At 39.6% G+C, this 19,110-nt stretch overlaps 1 protein-coding gene across 1 annotated transcript in view; it reads right to left on the minus strand.

Annotated features, from left to right (window-relative positions):
* FAM13A (family with sequence similarity 13 member A) overlaps window positions 1-19,110 on the minus strand; it is a 122,566-nt gene that overhangs the window by 88,563 nt on the left and 14,893 nt on the right. The window contains exon 4 of the mRNA XM_036382321.2: window positions 12,352-12,511. Coding sequence (XP_036238214.2) covers window positions 12,352-12,511 — 160 coding nt within the window. The remainder of the gene's footprint in view (window positions 1-12,351; window positions 12,512-19,110) is intronic.

Below are 19,110 nucleotides of genomic sequence, written 5' to 3' on the forward strand. Positions count from 1 at the left end.
ACTGTACATGTTCAGAAATCTGACTCTTGCTCTCAGAACACTCTTTAGTACTGGGATTCAATAAACATAAATTGTAATTTTCAAATGCAAGTATTTAAAGTCAGGCACTTGCATTCCACACATAGTAGAACCAACAGCATTTAGTCAGGTCACACTTGCAAGGACTTAAAGAGCACTTGTCTGTCTGCATTTCTGTTAAGGAAGTAAGCAATTACACCAACCTTTGTACTCACATTAAGAAAAATAACATTATTACATAATACCTTTTTGCATTTCATTGCATCTTTGAATTACTGAAGCTTGAGACGTCTTTGAGATTTCTATTTAATAATTTTCAGCATTGCTTGTGAAATTCATAAAACAGTGGGATGAAATCTGCTGTGCTTTAAAGCCTGATTTCCTTTAAAACCCATGTCATGGCTCCTGTACAACTGGGATAAATGAACTTGGAGCCAAAAAATGACTAGCATGGAGAAGTACTACCTGAGCATCACTTTTCCAGAACATTACAGATCTCCAGAGAATGCTCTAAGAAGTATGGCTTATTAGCAATTGCATACTTTCCATTCCCATGTGAAGAAAAAATCTCCAGTGCAGCAGACTGGATACAAAACAAACTGTGTTTTGTTCAACTGTGTGTACTCAACAGTCAGTGTTAACTGTTTACACCTGGAAAGCTACCCAAGTCTTGCTTACTGTCAACAGCTACCAGCAATCACCTCTCCATCTCACACCCTCCAAAACCTGCTCCAGATAGAGTACCTGCTCACCTTGGCATCAAGTCCCACCACAGTTAATAAGAGAAATTTTCTATCAAGAGTACTTGGGCCAAAGTAAATCACCAGCATCTCTACAGGACACTGTCAAATGCAGGTTTTGAACTAAGTTTCTGTAATGATTTTCATGCAAGAATTGACAAGATCACAGAGAAAGCCAGAGAACATTTGATTTCCTAACTATGACAGGCAATATTTTTTGGCAAATTGTGCAGTCAGAAGTCTATCAGTATAAAGCATTCAGTCATTTCCTACATCTGCAAATGTGGCCAACAAAGAGACCTGCAGCTCCTCCTAACCTTACACTATAATAATAAACTGTACTGGTTCCCTTATTCATTGCCATTATTAAGTAAGTGGGATTCATACAGCATACTTGCATCTTACACTGTTACCTGTCTTGGATGCAAAGTTCAAAACAGGACAGAATAATACCCCTGCTCCTATCTTTTTCAATAAATTTTGAATAGGCATAAAAATTGTTGTGTTTCAGCCTCAGTCAACTCTAGTCATGGAGATATTGACCTGTGCAGTCAATTTAAAGTCTTTTGCATTTGTAGCATGTTACCACACTAACACAAGACTTTAAATACAACTGATTATGACAGCTTAAGGAAGGATTTAGGAAAAAAAATTGCTACTAAAAACAATGGTTATACATTGTGCTGTATTTTAATGACAACAATAAATTTATTTGTTGATAACATAATATTCCCAGTTATCTTTGGAACAATCTCATTATTAATGCTGTGCTCATCCTCTCTTTCCTGCTTGATTCAGTAATTAATCTCTTCCTGGTCTCACACACTGCATAATCAGAGGAAACTGGCCTGTGGGTTTCTCAGTTCAAGTTTTAAATGCTTCTAGAAAGCACCAGATCTATTTTTAGCTGTTAATACATAGAAGACCACTTTAATTAAAATAAACTTGAACTTTTCTAAATGTGAAACTTTTTCTTAATTAAAGCAAAGACTAGGAATTTTTTTACAGAAACAAGCAGTCAGAGTCCCTTCTGCAATAAAGAATGTGCCATTCTGACTTCACCAAAATGTCATCCAATTTATTTCATCAAATTGTTTGGCCTTGTGCCCCAAAAGAGAAAAGCTATTATATGGGATTGCTCACTGACTCTGTTCAGGGGCTTTGACAGAAAAAATAATTGTTGTCAGCACAGTGATTAGGGTTGCAAATACCAGTGGTAATTTTCCATCAGGAAGAAAATCCTCAAACACCATGGTAGCTTGTAAGGGTCATGGGTGGTGGAGATGTTCTGTTGGACTGTTCACTATGTCAGTTCAAATTAAAAAAAAAAACAACACAAAAACAGTCAGGTGACCTTCAAATGACACTAGTGAAAGCCACATTTATAACTAACAAAAGGAGTCAGTTCTTCATGTGAGAGGAAGCAATTTGTGGCACGCTTTTACAGATGAGATGTTGGAAGCAAAAAGCTTACACACGTGCAAGAGAGACACAAGACCATTACTCTGGACATCACTAAATACAAAAAGCCTATAAAGAGCAGGAAAACTTCTGAGAACAGTCATGAACTAGTAGCAAAAATGGAGGAAACACCTTGCTGCCCTATCCTTCTCCTCCCCTGTCACCTGCTTATGGGCAGTGTTGGAAGCAGCACACTGAGTTAGATGGATCCCCACTGTGAGCCAGCACAGCCACTCTAATGTATGATGAGCAGACATTAAGAGGATTATTCAGTGAATTCCATGCTGCAAATGACTGCAGGAATGATGCATTAGCTGATTGTATGAGGACAGACTGCAACAGCTGACTCTTTACTGGGTCAGCAGCTGAACAGCACAGAGGAGGGAATATCCTGCTTCCCTCCACATAACACTGCAGTGCAGCCTTTGCCTCAGGTAGATGTCACCAGGGCCACACCTGTGACTGTTCCCAAGGCCACAACAGTGTTGTGCATGGAGCAGTGCAAAAGGAACAGTGGATTTAAGAGTTCCTGGCTCTCCCTTTATTTGATGTTGGAGTGGCAAATACATCACCCCCTGCACTAAGGTCCTTGGTGCACAGCAGGGCAGGTGGGACATGCAGCAGTGCTGTCAAGGGTGCCAGAGTAGTCACAGCACTGTCCTTCTTACTCACAAAATGCAGACAATATGGAATGCCTTCCCCTCTGTGACCATGCAAAATAGCTCATGGCTGATTAAGGCTCCAAAAGACATGCAAGGTATCAAATAATCTGTATTTCTAAGACTAAAATCGTGTGGCCAATGGTACGGAAATCTTCAAAGGCATCTTCTAATACACATGGTCACAGGTATTTTCATGAATGTCAACTGGATGGAATAACTGATTTTTATTCAGTTATCAGTACACAGAGTTGTCATTCTGTGGAACAGATACCTTCAGGAAAAATATAGAAAATTATTTAACATGAACAGTAACAGAAAAAAAAAATCCCCCCTGCATTAGGCATGCTTTCATTTTGTACCCAGAAAGGGATGAAAACATCATTGTTAGAAGGGGGAACAATGTCAGTAAATCATAATCAACAAAACTGGTAACAAACATTGAAACACCTAGTATTTAGAAATGAGTTTTTTGCCTTGGCTGCTATTAGCATATAGATACTGGGTCAGTTTCTTCCCATCTGCTGTTCTTCCTTGCCATCATTTACACTATACTTTAATAACCATAGTTCAGCAAAGCTGTTTCAGATAGAAGTGATAAAAAGGAGAATCTCAGTGTTTGCAAAAGAAATGTATCACTGCTTTCCAATATAAAACTAATACCCTTTTCAGTTTAACTTTAATTTCCTTTTGTTCTCCCAAGACTATTTATATATATGACCTTTTACCTGAGAAAGTAGCTCTTAATGAACAGCTAAAAGCTACTCTGTTTCACATCAGTACAACCTTAACCTACTGCACTCATTGCCATAAAACACATACAAAGGTCATTACTTGTGATACGTAAGCAAGAGAGAGATGTGGAAATCATTATTTTTAGAGAGGACTGCAATATGTGAAAGGAAATGACAAACATAGTAACAGTCCCATGATGCACCTCAATGTTACCAACTCCATCTGTGGAATATCATGGTATTTTCCAGGAGAAAGAGTAAAATGTGTCTCCAGCCATGCAGAAGGACTGAATGATGCAAGAAGTTAAACTAGTAGTGCCAGGATCAAACATAATTTCAGAATTTGCAAAAGGTTATAAAGACTTCACTGAGGAAAAATGTTCATCTTCCATACCCATCCCCACAATCTGCAACTAAAACATCCCTGTGTTATCAACACTGTTTCCAGCACAAATCCAAAGTACAGCCCCACACAGGCTACTATGAAGAAAATTAACTCTACCCCAGCCTAAACCGGCACACCATCATATATAAACTGGCAGGGGATTTAGGTGTCAATGACCACACCCCATAAGAAGCCTGTAGCAGAATTACCCCAAATTAAACATTTACTAAGTGGCACAAGAAGACTTCTCTCTTGCTGGGTCTACCTTACTCTGTGCGTATGTGCACAGATAGGTTCAGTAACAAGAGAGCTCAGATCAGTTCAGGGGAACATTTTATTCTACTTTTCAGTTTTGAAAACTGGAATCTGATTTATCTATTTACTGTAATATTATTCATAAATGGAAAAAGAATGATCTAAAAGAGAGCTGTGACCCAGATATGGAAAAAATCCAGGCTCTCCAGATCTGCATCTCACATTACAGTTGCTTAAACTCAGTCTTGGAAAAGCTAGACCTAAAAATCAAAATACTCACAAGGAAAGAAATTTTTCACACATGGAATTCATGGAATGTTACTTTCAAAAGAAATACCTGATCTGCAGTAAATTAGGGAGTCCTAGTGTCTCTATATTGTTCTAGTTACTCGTGTAAGGTTCTCAGTGCACAAAGAACAGATCCTTTTTTAACACTGAAACAGAGATGTTCATTGCTGGTAATTAAGGTCAAATGCTGCTGGGATCTGCTGGATACATCAGATTTTCAAGAGTGTACATATCCAGACTTTAGGAGCATCTGGTCCCATGCATCACATGCTCCTGTTGCCCTGAGCCCAGTTTATGACAATGAGCTTTAGAGCACTAAAAGTGCTCCAGGCAGAGCAGGGTGCACCAATCACCTTCTGGACAAACTGTGATCTTCACAGTACTCACAGGAGGGGTTTGAAAAAACTCATAGAATTTATACTGAATCAATGAGCATTTCACTGCTCTTAATTTGGGCAAAGGAATTAAGTTAGTGCTGACTCCTTCTGAAGCTCCAACCTTCAGAGTTGTCCAGATGAAGCTAATGTCAGAGGCCAGCAAGAATTAAATGCCACAGACAGAAAAATCTCTTACACTTCTTTACTTTGGGTCAGTTCTGACCACCTACAATGTGTCCTTGTCACAAAGACAACACTGACTGCTGGTTTATACAGAGGGGATAATGCTGATCATTTTGTGTAACCCGATTAACTGAGTGACTAATTAAGGAGAAACAGAACACTGAAGAATCTAAACAAGAGGAACAGCGAGATTTGTCTTAGCTGAAAAATTTTCACCTTCTTGTTGAACTCCTTTTTCCCCCATGGGTACAGCAATGATGCTTAGCAACAGCTGGCTACTGGAGCAGCTCACATGCTTATTTTACTGTACCCTGTTTCTTGGTGCTGACTGATGCCTCCCTTTTGAAAGATGATGATGTACTGCCTGAGATGGACTGCTTCCAAGTGCTAAACCACATCATACTCCTCCAAATAAACAAATCACCAAAATCCCCATAACAAAACAAGCAAACAAATGAACAAACAACAACAAAAACAACTCAAATAAACCCAAATCAACAACAGACAATGAATGAAAAACATTTCAAATAAAACAAGTGCAAGTACAAACCAGGACACACATACACATATGGATCTTATTTTCCTTACATTTTAGCTATGTGGAATTATCATGGGACAGTGATAGTACCAATGAGTATTTGTTTCAAGAAAAAAAACTATGAGAGAGCAAAAGCAAAACTCCTAAGCATCTCAACTACAAAATTTGTCAGCCATATTAAAACAATTTACAGTCTACTAGAAGTATGGACAGCAGGAGGGAAAGAGACATTTGTTATGCGCCTGTCTTTCTTTATATGTCCTGAATCTTGGCAAATTTCTTCTCATAATGTTTTAAAATTAAAACATGGCTGGTGAAATTCTAGCGAAAGAAGTATCAGCATAATAATTTATTAACAGAGTTTAGCATTAGCATATTTGTCTAAATATTCAGGACTGCACTTAGTAACACCACAAGTGACAGATTTATAATCCTGTAAATGCTTCAGTGAATTTCAAGAGCAGAAGCATTCTGGTTTAATAACACACACACAGGGTTGACAAAGCCAGCAGAGCTAGAAGCACTGGAAAGCCATTTCAGAATTACACAAGGAATTGTTCAGGGTTTTTTTACTTGCCTTTCTGAATCACAGCCTAAACATAACCATCCTCCTCACTCCAGACTGAATTTCCTATAGGTGAAGGGTTTGGAGGCTTATAAACTTTCCCCCACTAATCTCATATTGCTCATTTCCCGTCAGCTCACATCTTAAAATGTCATTCTGGCTGAATCACTATACACCCTTACTATAAGCACGCCCATCTGCTCACTGGTGGACAACTGCAAAGTGAATTCTAGCTGAAGAAACACTAAACAAGAAAATGGAGACTGACTTCCACAGGTGCTCCTTCTTCTCATGCACTTTCCACCCATCTTCACACGTCCCACGTGAACTCACTCCTACTCTTGGAGGCTCCTTAGCCCATGCAGGAGCAAACTGGCATGACCTGCCCAAATAAGGGGAAAATGGAAATGTTTGCTCAGATCTTCAGAAAGGATTTTCAATGATCTGTTCCTGCTGTCTCCTTATGGGAAAGAATTAATCCAGTACTGAAAGCTGACTATTAACACGATGCTAAAATGGTCCCAGACATGAAAGAAGAATAAAGGAAACTATCTCGACCCTGCAGGCGTAGCCAGGGCAGTGTAACATGGATTAGAAACGGATGCCTTTTTTCCTGACGTAAATGAGGGGCTGCTCCTGTGTCTGCCGAGTGTGTAACCTGAGGTGACAGGGAAAGGGACTTATTTAGAGGGAGCCCACTAGTTGTGGGGTTGGTGGCTTCTCAGAAGTTTCTCCCAGATCTTTTCAAGGGATTAAAACCTCATGCTATAGCTGAGAAAGGGAAAGAAGCATCTGTAAGTGAACATCCAGCTTTGCTCATGAGGGGAAATCAGCTGAAATATTGCGGCTTTCGGTGGAGGTGGAGCTTTAAACTTAGCTGCAGAGGGACCAGCCAAGCCAAGACGGAGAACTTTTGACAATCTTATCTTTCCTACTGTTCCTCAGGGACAAAAGGCTCAAATCTTACCTCATTATGAATGATCTGCTCAGAATGTTCAATGGGAAGGAGCAAGCATTCCACTTTAAGCTAAGTTAGCTGGAGCACTCTCCTTGACAAAACAAATATGCACTTTGGGGTTTTGCCTGGCTGGGACGGGAAGTGCACACTTTGCACACACCAAGCACCCAGAGGTGCAGCCACACCTGCAGCTGGGGACTGCCTGCATGTCACAAATCTCAGAGCAGGCTTGCACAACACTGTGCACACACTTGTGCTGCCAGTTAAAGTGCAAAAAACTACTCTGTCAACTCATCCTTCCCACTGAAGTGGCAGCTCTGGCTAGAAGACTGGAAACAAACAGGATAAAAATGCAGGAAGGTAATTGCATCTAAAATAAGACTGTTGTAGTAGTAGTCTTTTGAAACGACTTGTTTTTGCAAAAATCAGCAAAGGACAAATTTCTGCAGTTCTTCAGGGACTGAAACCTGCCTGTTCAGAGGTCATCGGAATGCACCTACAATATATTCAAAATGATAAAACTCTACAGGTATTTACTTGACTTTGTAGGATTGACTTTGAATTTAATTTTAATGTTATATTACATTAATATTATTCTAATGTTATATTAATTTTCAATATGTACTTGCTTTTTCCTCCGCATCAGGTGAACAGGGTATGTATTCTACCACCCAGCAGGGGAGGAATGGGAAAAGCCTTTTGCATTCCTGTCCCAAACATGTGATCACACCAGGAACAGCATTACATCCTCATAATGTCAGTGTTCTGTGCCAGTGCAAATATTTATGTGCTCTGAGCTGACTGGTTCTTGAAACTAGAAGTGCTCTGTCAAGAAGGCATTGGAGGGAAAAGGTGAAAATACAATAGAAAAAAAAAAGATCTTGTAACCCTTGTATGACTAGGTAATAGAGTATATATTTTATTTGAAGACAATACTGAGCTATAAACCATGCTTTTAAAGGAGACATGTTTCACCTCAAGCCAGCAGAAGGAATAATTCTAGAAATGTCTCAAGAGCAAGTCTCATCGTAGTTCACCTGCCCAAATTTCCCTTGCCACCTGAACTAAATAAAAACCTTTACTGCCCATCTCTGATCATTAGAGAAGCCTAATGACTGTTATTCCAAGATCCCAATTCATTCCAGCAATACACCACTGGCTAGTGCTACAAGATAGGACTATATACAACTACAGTTCAAGCAGCAATTCAAGACCTTTTTTATATTTTATTTTATTTATTATTATTTATTGTTCAAATTATCATTTCTGTTGTTACCATAGGTTTTGTAAACCTATTTCTTCCAGAAGATTACAAAATTGGCAGTGATGCAAGTCAAGACTGACTAATTGTTCATTACATGAGTTATCACTCAGTTTAGTAACACAAAAATCTATCAGGATCATATGGATTCACACTAGGAATTCTGTTCCAAAACAAAATATATGCATTATTTTCTTACAATCCCCTGACTCTTATAATGTGAACATGCACAACAGTGCAGATGTACTATCAGAAAATTAACTGTTTACACACAACACTGCCTAATAAAAAACAGGTATTTATGATCCTGACAATGTGACCACAGAGCAAGCACCTAATCAGAATGCTCAACCCACTTCACCTATTTCTCTCTAACTAGCAGAGCCTACTGATCAACAGACTGAGACTCTTACTGACTTAGGAAATTGAAGTAAAGCTTGGATTAAGGATTGCAGTAATAGCTGGCTGCAAATGAGACCTGTAAACTCCAATAAACTCCAGTTTATTTCAGAATTTTAAAAAACAATCAATGAAATCCTAAAATTCTTTTATTATAAGGCATTTCCAAATATAGATACATTTCTGAAGAAAGCACATGTTATACTTCCACCTGCTGGCCACCAAACTGGATAATCATCTGGTATCATTCTAATAGGAGGAACAAAATCCTTCCAGGCAAGGTGTCATGAACCTGACAGCTCAATTTCCCACTGAAATAGAAACTATTCTAAGACAAATTTTTCTTTTTTGTTAAAATTGTACTTTTAAAAAAATGTAGATGTTTCCAAAGAAACACTTCCCATAATTTCTAATTATAATATAACAATATTACAATTATAAATAATTACAATATTGAGCAATGAGCAAGAGGAGGCTCTACAGCCCTGGGAACAAAGCAGGGACTGGAATGCAACTTGCAGATATTTCCAGTTGCTTTATTTTCTGAATTGTGATCCACTGAAAAAGCAAGCTAAGAAATCCCTTTCACCTGGCACAACTTGGCTTTCACAATGACTGAACAAACTTTGAAAGAAATATAACTGGGATTAAGGTGTTTCTGTGCCTCCTCAGTGGACATACACAACAAGAATGGTAGTTCAACTATCAACAGCCCTACAAAATCATGTCTCTTTTTCCCATCTCTGATACTAATTAATTTCCAGCCTCCTTAAAACACATTTTCTTTAAGCTGCCACAGTCTGTGCCTGATTCGAATGCTCTTGATCCTCCTGGAAGTCTGCAGCATTGTGGATTTCCCCTAGAAATGACCAACACAGTAAACAAGATGCAACTTGCTCCACTGGAGCTGTTTTTCTTTCCAGTATACTGCTCCAAGAGAAGCTTGATGCTTCCATGACTTCATCTAATGATCCACATATTCTTGTTTTCATTTGACAGCAAGAATAGCGGGACAGGGCTGTGGGAATTCGGAGAAAAATGTAAACATGCAAAAGTGAGGAAGGAGTGAGAGTGAAGGCAATCATAGGAAAGGAAGCAGTGTAGTGACTCAGGGTGAAGTGCTGGCAATACAGTGAGGGATATGGGGGAAAGGATGACAGAATACCCAACAAGGAAGTGAGTGGGGTCACCTAAAACTCTCCTCACCCTGTTGCTGTTCCCAAAACAGAAGGTAAAAAAAGCTACTTAAATAAATGCAGATGAGTTTGGTAAAGGGCAAGTCCACAGTTTCTTCACTTTCCTTGCAATTCACTCCCCTATCCCACCATGGTTCAGGCTTGAACGCAACATCCTTAAAAGCAACAGGGCCTCAGTTTTTGAGAGCACTGTCCTGAGCATCCTACATTCTTCATTGCTTACAACAGGATTATCTGGAAAATTTCTATCCACCTACCTGTAGATATACCAGTGGCTTTTCCAGAAGCAGTACCTTTGCCTACAAATAGCTTGCTGTTTCTGGACACTGTGACACAGGTCATGACAAATAATTCTCTGAGGCATTTGTTCCTGTGTAACACAGACAGCTTCTACCGTATGTAATGGTTCATGCATTAGCAATCTGGCACTTTTCTCTACTCAATCTCAATCACTTGGTTTTCTCTTCAAGTGTATAATCTCTAGTTTATTATATAAATTGACTAGGGTGGGGGATATTTGCTAGGATACAAAAAATTTAATCTTTGAGAATAATATGAAACATCCCTTCATAGAGCCACCTGACAAATTTCAAAAAACCTTCTTAGTACCTTTGCTACATGAAGTTAGATGATTGTACTTCTTGTTTTTGGGTATGTGCCCCGATTAAACTAGAAACTTCCCACCCAAATTAGAGGGACAACAAACAAGATCAAATTTTTGCAGCTGGCTGCCAGCTGAATTTGGAAAATATCAACAAGGTCCAAAGATGCAAACACAATGTGAACCCCTGTATTTAGGCATGGCTCTCTCCGGCAATCATCTGTCCCCTGAGGCAACGCAATGGGCAACACTTCCCATCTCACTTGAGTAATTTTATCTCTTAGTGTATTTTGTTGGAGTGATTCTGGTTGTCACCATGTAATTTGATAGCTTGTATCTCTCAACAGCTGTAGGGAATTTCCAGATCTTCACCTTAGTGCAATCCCAATTACTACTAAGTCCTCAGAATTGAAAGACTATCTTGACTTTTGGAACTGGCTGAGGCTTGAAGGAGAAAGAAATACATCTGAAGCTTTTCTTCTGAAAGCTTTTTTATTTTGAAATATGTTCTTTCCCTGGTTGTGTTGCTGAAGTGACCATCAGTGGCTGAACATCACTGTCACTGGCCAGGCAGATCACTTCCACTACCCAGAAGTTACTGTGATACTGGAAGGCTATCAGTGATTCTATCTCCTTCCACAGAGGCATTTCAGCTGAGTGCTTGTAACAGCTAAGACAACTAAATACAGCAAAATACTTCCTCACCGATACACCACAAGAAAACCAGCAACTCTTCTAAAGGCAGCTGAGCCCAACTCATACCCATTCAGCAGACCCTCCTGGCATATATCACAAAGGCAGAGATGTTATCAGCTATTTTATCCAAATGGCAGGACCTGGGCTCACACCAAACTTCCTGTTCTGTCAAGGTCAAAGACATTGTATTTTTATAACTTATTTTCTGACAACTTCTATTCCAGACAGTGAAGGCTAAAGTGATTTTATCAGTGGGTAAAACCCTACCAGGGATAGACACGTAGTTCAACCCTCCCAAACTCAAGAATTCACACCCTTTAAGAGAGTAATTATCAACACAGTTAACAGACAATAAGAAATGAGGCACCTGCAAACCATCCTCATGACCATTTTCCTGCACAGACTTGAGGTTGTTTCCTGTGGTAGAAACAGCACAAGCCAGAACAATGCACTTTTGGTCGCCCTACTTGTCAGATTTTAAATGTTAGAATCCTTTGATGTTACACACAAGCCCTCTTCCCACCAAAGGCATAATACTCTAACTACAACACTTTTCTTTAAAGAGTTGTACTTTTTTCAAAGACTCTTATTTAATGCTTCTCTTCAAGTGCCTCCAGAAATGGCTGAGTCAGAACACCTGACTTTTAAACTCAGGTGCCTATTTGAGACAGGCAGACTTCACATAAAGGCAAAGGTTAGAAATCTCTGTCCTAGAGATTTGGTTTGGTACTCTAGGATCACAATCCTTAGTATTATTCTGCCTCTTCATTTAAAAACATTTTAGTGAATATATCTCCTGCATAAATAAGTGTGTAGCCAACAAAGAATAAGATGTTTAATAGAATGAACTTCCAGACCAGTAATGAAAATTAGCCAATCAGCAGAATCAATGTTAGATTGATTCTGAACATTCACATTCACAGAACATTATTACAAGAGTCTGCCTTCCACTTATCTAAAAGATTTCTGAATTGAAGCCTGAAATAAGCCTGAATTATTGATTTGCTGGGAGAAAATGAAATATTAGAGATACTCACTTTTACCAAAATTATTTTTGCTAGCTCTTCACAGACAGGCTTTTCTTCATCCTTCTTCAAGCCTTCTAATTCAAACAAGGTATTGTAATTTTCCAGCATTTTTGTCATTATCTTGTTGCAGATCTCCAGTTCCTTCATCCCTTCAAATCCAGAGCGCACGCTAGAATTGGAGAGATGACAAAAGCAGAGTGTTACAGGGACTCAACATACAAAAGGTCCTGCAGAGGGTCTCTGTAACATTTCATTCGTGGATACAGGCTGGATAGCAGGCACAGGAAACTTTGAATTGGAAAGGAGGCCTGTGCCTATGTTGGTAACAGCTATCACAGTTTGTTTGTAGTTTTTTTTAATCAGTATTAAATACCAGACCTGTTGGCTGAGCTATCCTATCCACAGAATCCAGGCAGGGATAGAATTAAGACTGCCACCAAATGAGGTGCCACTAACTCTGCTCCAAGTTGGGTTTCATGACCCACAGCCCAGGCAGTTCAGGTATGTAACGTCATTCAGATGCTCTGAACTGTTAATTCAAGAGTCAGATTCCTCCCAAACCTGGCTCATGATAACCTCAAAGCTACACAAGAAGGATAAGTGAAAAAATTAGGAAATCCCACATGGTAATCAAAACACTGAATGTTAAACAAGGTCTTTGCTTTCAGATGTACCCAACACTGTACACCAGATTTTTTAATCTAACTTTTGAGTTACAATTTCTTTTGAAAGTAGGGTCATAACTCAAAGGGCTTTCTAAAACATGGAGATGGATGGTGCCTTTTGCAGAAGAGCCTAAAAGATTAATACAAAAAGTGGTTCCTAAGCTCCATTTTCTGAAAGAATAACCAACTTCTTGGCTGCTGAAGAAGAGGCTTCTTATTCTCTTGAAACAGGCCCCTTTGCAGCTTACCACAGACCTTGAAGGCACACAGAAAAGGGAAGATACTGTATGTATCTGCATGTTTCCTCATCTATTTCACACAACTCTCTCATGCAGCAAAAAATGCATGCCACTTGCAACAGAGCTCCTAATTCATTGAAGCATCTAACAATGAGCTGCTGGAATATAAACTTTCTGCACACTTTACTGGACAATTTTATTGGGCCCAAACTGACTTAAATCCCACTTTAATGCAAAAGTACAATATCTGAAGAATCTTCTTCTGCAATACCTATTGTACAGTATTTCCAGCAGACACAGTCTTCTCAGTAAGTCACAAAGTTGCTTCATGGATGTGAATTTCCTAAAGACCTCATAAAGCAGCAGAGACTGATGATCAGGAGTAATGAAACACAGGAAACATTCAGAATAAAGAAGCAGAGAAGCAAAAACAAAAAAGAGTTTCAAGTACCTTTTGGCTGAAGACAAGAAGACATTATGTGAGAAGAAAACACAACCCAAACTCCCAAAAGCAAAACACATTCCCCCTGAGCTACTTTACAGGGATGTAACTTGAAAGTAAACCACTGCTTACTGCAAAGAGTAAATAAAAATTTACAAAAAACTACCTACCCTAAAACTTTAACTGTAGTTTATCGGGGTCAGACATGTATTTCAACAACAAGGCTCTGAAAGCTGATGCTCCCAGAAATTTGTCATCAAAAAGTGCCTTTTTGTAGGGGCTATTGATCCTTCTCAATGCTTTACTCTGTGCCATACATCTACGTGTCAACAGGGAGAGTAACCACTGCAGCAGAACACATCTTTGTAAGATGTGTTCTCCAGAACAGAGTCTTTATTGCTATTATTTCAACATTTAATACATGCTAGAGTAGCAGGACCTGAATTTTAAAGGATTGAATTCTTTTATACTGTAGAATATTGGCAGCTGTGAAAATGTGTCAGTCACAGCTGATTGATTTCTTTAGTGTGGAAGTTGGCCTCAGACTAAATGAAGAACAAATGGGGCAACTTCTGTTGATGGATGTGCATGTACACCCTGGCCAATTCACTCTGGAGAATTTCAAATATTCACTAAAACTTAGTAAGTGGCCTGAAGAAAGTGTATGTATGCAGTAGGCCCATGCAGTTATCCTGACTGAAGGGAACCCCTCTTGCCATACTAAATGATGTGCTCCAGCGTTGGTGTGCTGCAAAGCCTGCCTGCTTGCTAGCTGAGGCAAATCCTGACTATTACCGTCCTGATTTGTTTCTCCAAAACAGAGTACAACTTAAATAAGGGCACCCCTATGAATCTCATTCCCAGGAAAAGGACTGAAAATGTAATAGAGCACGTGCAAGTCAAAATAAAGACTTCAGAAAGCAGAATTTTCACCTAAGCCACATCTGCTGGAAACTACAGCTAACAGTTGCCTACTGGCAACAGCTAATACAAAAACTTCTGCCTGGTTGAAAAACAGTCCAGTCTATAGTTTCCACAAAGCACAAAACCAGTACTTAATTTCTGCCCAATTCCATTACTTTCTTGCCCTCCCTTCCCCACACTACCTTGTCAGTTAAAATTTATTAGATCAAACCTGTGAAAAATCGAACATCCTATTCTGAACAATTCTCTATGAGTAGGGTGAGACACATATGCAAAACACAAGGCTAAAGCTCATGGCTTCAGTCTTTTTTAACACCTCTCTCTGAGTGTAACTAACAAAGGACCATGAAGTGATTTATTTTAATGGAAATTTAACATATTTTATTCATTCCCACCTCTCTGCCACATTAGCAGGCATATTTAACAAAGTTTCTAATATATTTCTCCTATAATGGCTATTATTAGACCTCAGTCATGATAAGGACTATAACACTCTTTGAGCTCTCCATGGTAACATTTTCCTTTCAACAAATATATGCTGAGCTGAAGATAAGTTTATATTATGAGCACACAACACCCTGCCTATTTATACAAAGTAAACCCCATCTGCTGCCACACTGCATGATCTACCAGTTTGACTAGACTTTTCTGAAAATGCATGTAAAAAAAATAGCCTTTTACTTTAGCTCTTCTCATTCTGAAAAGTCATGACATCTACAAATGTCACTTCAACTGACTAGAAAAACCTAGATCTGTGAGAAAATATTCTCTCACACTTCCACTTCCTTGATGCACACCCTGCTCCTTGGAAAATTTTCATGATCATTTGTGAAGATCTTGTTAAAACACCAGAGTATAAAACTGTTCATAGTCATGGCTCCCTTATTCTATTTTCATGTTAATTAGGCATTACAACTGTGATGCTTTGAGAGTTAGACACACAATTTACTCCAGTTACAAAATCCTCAACAGAAGGACTTCATCCCCTTCCAGCCACATATGTACAAATTACTTCAGCAGCAGCATCAGAAGCATCGGTTTCACTACCACAAACACCAGAAGGGTGCCACAAACCTGCAATTTCTATGGTTATTTCTAGCAGAACAAGTGTTGATAAGTTCAGATCTATCTTAGCAATCTGAACTGGAAAACTGACACTGAAGTTATCACAGTGGCTTGCAAAGTCATCAACAGATACACAGCACAGGAAGAGCAGGAGCAAATTCCCTAGTGTGCCCTCCCTTAGATTCCACAGACACCTGCCCTTCCCAGAGAGATGCTCTGAATATCTGTGTGCAAAGCACAGTGTGTCCACATTAAATATTTGGAAAAAATGTGCCTTGTCTAAATGAGGCACCAGCATTAAGAGTATCTGACACAGTACCACAAGTTTTGCAGGATATTAAAAATTGAATTTATTGGTGAAGTCATTTTAGAGCAGAAAAAGCAGTTCTCAGAATTAAAACATTACTTGGTAATCAGATCAGGCTGTCAGCTCTTCATTTCAAAATCTGATACCCAGCAGCATTTCACACTTCTGCACAGTGTCCTGCCAGCATGGCTGGCCCACCCAGTGCAGCTCCACGAAGCTCCTATCTGTGCAGACACCACACCCACATGTTCTCTGGGTTTTCCAGACTGAGTCCATGTCTCTTTCCACAGGGATGCTCAGGAAAGCTTCCCTCAAAGGGTTAAACCACAGCAAGGCTCTGTGTCCCCACTTCTTACTCAGAAGCAAAGTGACCTGAGGTCAGATTAACTCACTGTAAAAGAATTCCTTACATCTCAGGCATTTAGTTAAATGAATTTACCTCAAGGTCTCTGCAAACAAGCTCTAACAGGCTGAATACAGAGTGGGATTTCCAGACAGGGAACCTCCAGACTCCACTGAGAGCAGTGCAGTGACACACACAAACATGACTGCACGTGCCACAGGACAGGCATCACTACAAGGCTCTGTCACCATCCACCGCACCTGGGAAACTTGCTTCAAGTGGTCAGGAGGACCTGGGAAGTAGTAATCTGTCTATAATGAGCTGAACTGAGGTCACTGAACTGATTTCCCCAGGCAGCAACTGCTGACAGCTCCCTGTCACAACTGAGAACCAGAGATTTCCATGTGAAAAGGTCATCTAATTACGAATTCCCAACAGTGCTTGACCCCACCCTGTCTGAGATGAAAGATGCACATTACCATTTCCCCAAGTGGCTCTGCAGAAGCAGCTTGCATGGAATGACAGCACTGCAATCCTAATTTACAATCACAGGGGGCTATATGCTGTATAAACTACTTTTGCTGCTTGTACAGTACCTTTTGTAAAGAAGCACCACAAAGTCACCATATCATTCTCCCAGGGAGTCCTGCCAGAAATATGTGACTCAAAGGAAAGGAAACACTGCATGGATTATTTTTGAGAGTTGCAATAATTTATAGAGGTTAAAACTCGAGGCAGTCTGTTCTGTGCCTCTAGGCAAACATCACTGTGTCTCTAACAGATCCAACCTTTTGGGCAGAACTCGTCCACTTCAGGCGATGAAAGGGATTTGTCCTGACACACCAGTCCACAACTGGTGCAGCTGAAAACAGGCACATATTCATGTCTGCAGACTCTGCTGCAAGATCACAGTCTAGTAAGCAGCTAAAGATACAGCAACATTCATTTGAGACAGTTGTTCACCTCAGTCTGTGTGACTCCTTTATGTGCCCTGCATCATTTGCAGCCTCACCAGTCTGGGCGAAATGCAATGACAGATACAACTACTGAGATTTTGCAGAAGTGTTTTAGCTCCTGTGATACTGGAGAATCCTGGAGAGTCAAATCTGGGGCATGCACCTGCCTGTCTGTTAAAATGTGTTCCAGATTATCTTCTCTAGGATTAGATTTATTAGCCTAAGTCAACTCGGTAATTCAGCTCTATCAGCACTGCTTGCAAAATAACAAATAATTCATTAAAAATAATAGCACTAATAAATAATAATAAAACAACAGCACATAATGAATGATAATAATTAATAATAAAATGCAAAATGCAGGCAACACAGGTAACACAAAGCAGTTAGAGTGATACTGCCACAAAGGCTTTACTGATTGGCTTCATTTATATGCAAAATCTTTTGCTTCAGCAAAAGTTCAATTTTTCATCATGAAATTAGCGACAGGAGGCATCTTAGAGAGTGCAACCTACATAAAGGGGGACAAAGGGCAGTCCATAGCCTAACATCCCCTTACAAAGTGCATTGCTCTCATCTCCAAATATTTCAAAGCAGAGGCTCTTCAAAAACTCTCCTTGTGATCGCATTTGAGCTGTATTGCTGAGCTCAAATATTCATGAGTATTTAATATGATTATGGATGAGAATGTTTATAGCCTTGCTATATTATACTTGATGTTTTAAACTGTCATTAAAGGCTTCAGCATACTGAATACTTAGGAAAAATTCCTTTGCAGTGCTGGAAAATGCAGTATTTAAAATCTATGCGAACCCTGTAAGAAAGGTTACGGCTGTATGCTCCAATTTGCAATAATTCATGTTTAAACAACAATATTCAGTAATCATTTTGCCCCCAATCCTGGATTGCCATTTGTTTTGAAGACTGATGCAGGACTGGGGCTTCACTGCCTGAAAACAAAGCCCATCTACATAATGTTCTAAAGGCCAACATTACTCACTGAGAAATATTAATTCAGCCCCTCTGCTTTCACTTCAGTTTTGTATACCCAATCCGTGCAGACTCCAAGGCTGCTAGAAACCAAAGACATTCATGCATAACTTCAGATCAAATTTTAATTATTTCAAGTTCAGCATCTCTGAAATACCTACATCTACCCTACAATCTACCATTTTCTCCATATCCAAAGATAATATACTTTTCTTGTTACCCTTCGTATTACATAGTCATCATACATAAATAACTGCATCTAACCCCAGCAGTTTAACTGGACACCTGCATTTGCCAACCACTTTTGGGGGGATGGAGCAATCCCTCACAACATAATCTCTATTGGAACAGAACATATCCAAGTTTACGAGGGCTTGAATGATGGAGGCCACATGCAGAGATGACTTCTTGAGAGAGAGCTGCAATAATGGTGCAAATGGACCCTCTGATTACATCTGTTGGACCTCATGTCTTACCATGCCAACCAAAGGACAGAATAAGGGCAACAGCTCCTCTGACACCCAGCTCCTGGAGAACAGAGAGGAGGAGAGAAAACCTAGCTGGTCCTCTCCATTTCAGCACAAGCTGCTAGAGCCAAGCAGAGCCCACATAGCAGGCCTTAACTAAGGCTACGTCTCTCCAGGAGCTGAAATTCAGGTCAATGGACAATAACTTCCTCCAAAAGTAACCACACTGCAAATGTTAATACTCTACACAGATTAGCCCAGTGACAGAAAAGACAGCTATTTTTGTTCCTTCATGCTTGTAGCGCCTCCAGGGCTGTATTTCTCAATATACTTGACCTTTGCCTTCCATCACAATAAATCTGAACAAACC

Source organism: Molothrus ater, chromosome 4 (genome assembly GCF_012460135.2).
Source record: "Molothrus ater isolate BHLD 08-10-18 breed brown headed cowbird chromosome 4, BPBGC_Mater_1.1, whole genome shotgun sequence".
NCBI classification, from domain to species: Eukaryota; Metazoa; Chordata; class Aves; order Passeriformes; family Icteridae; genus Molothrus; species Molothrus ater.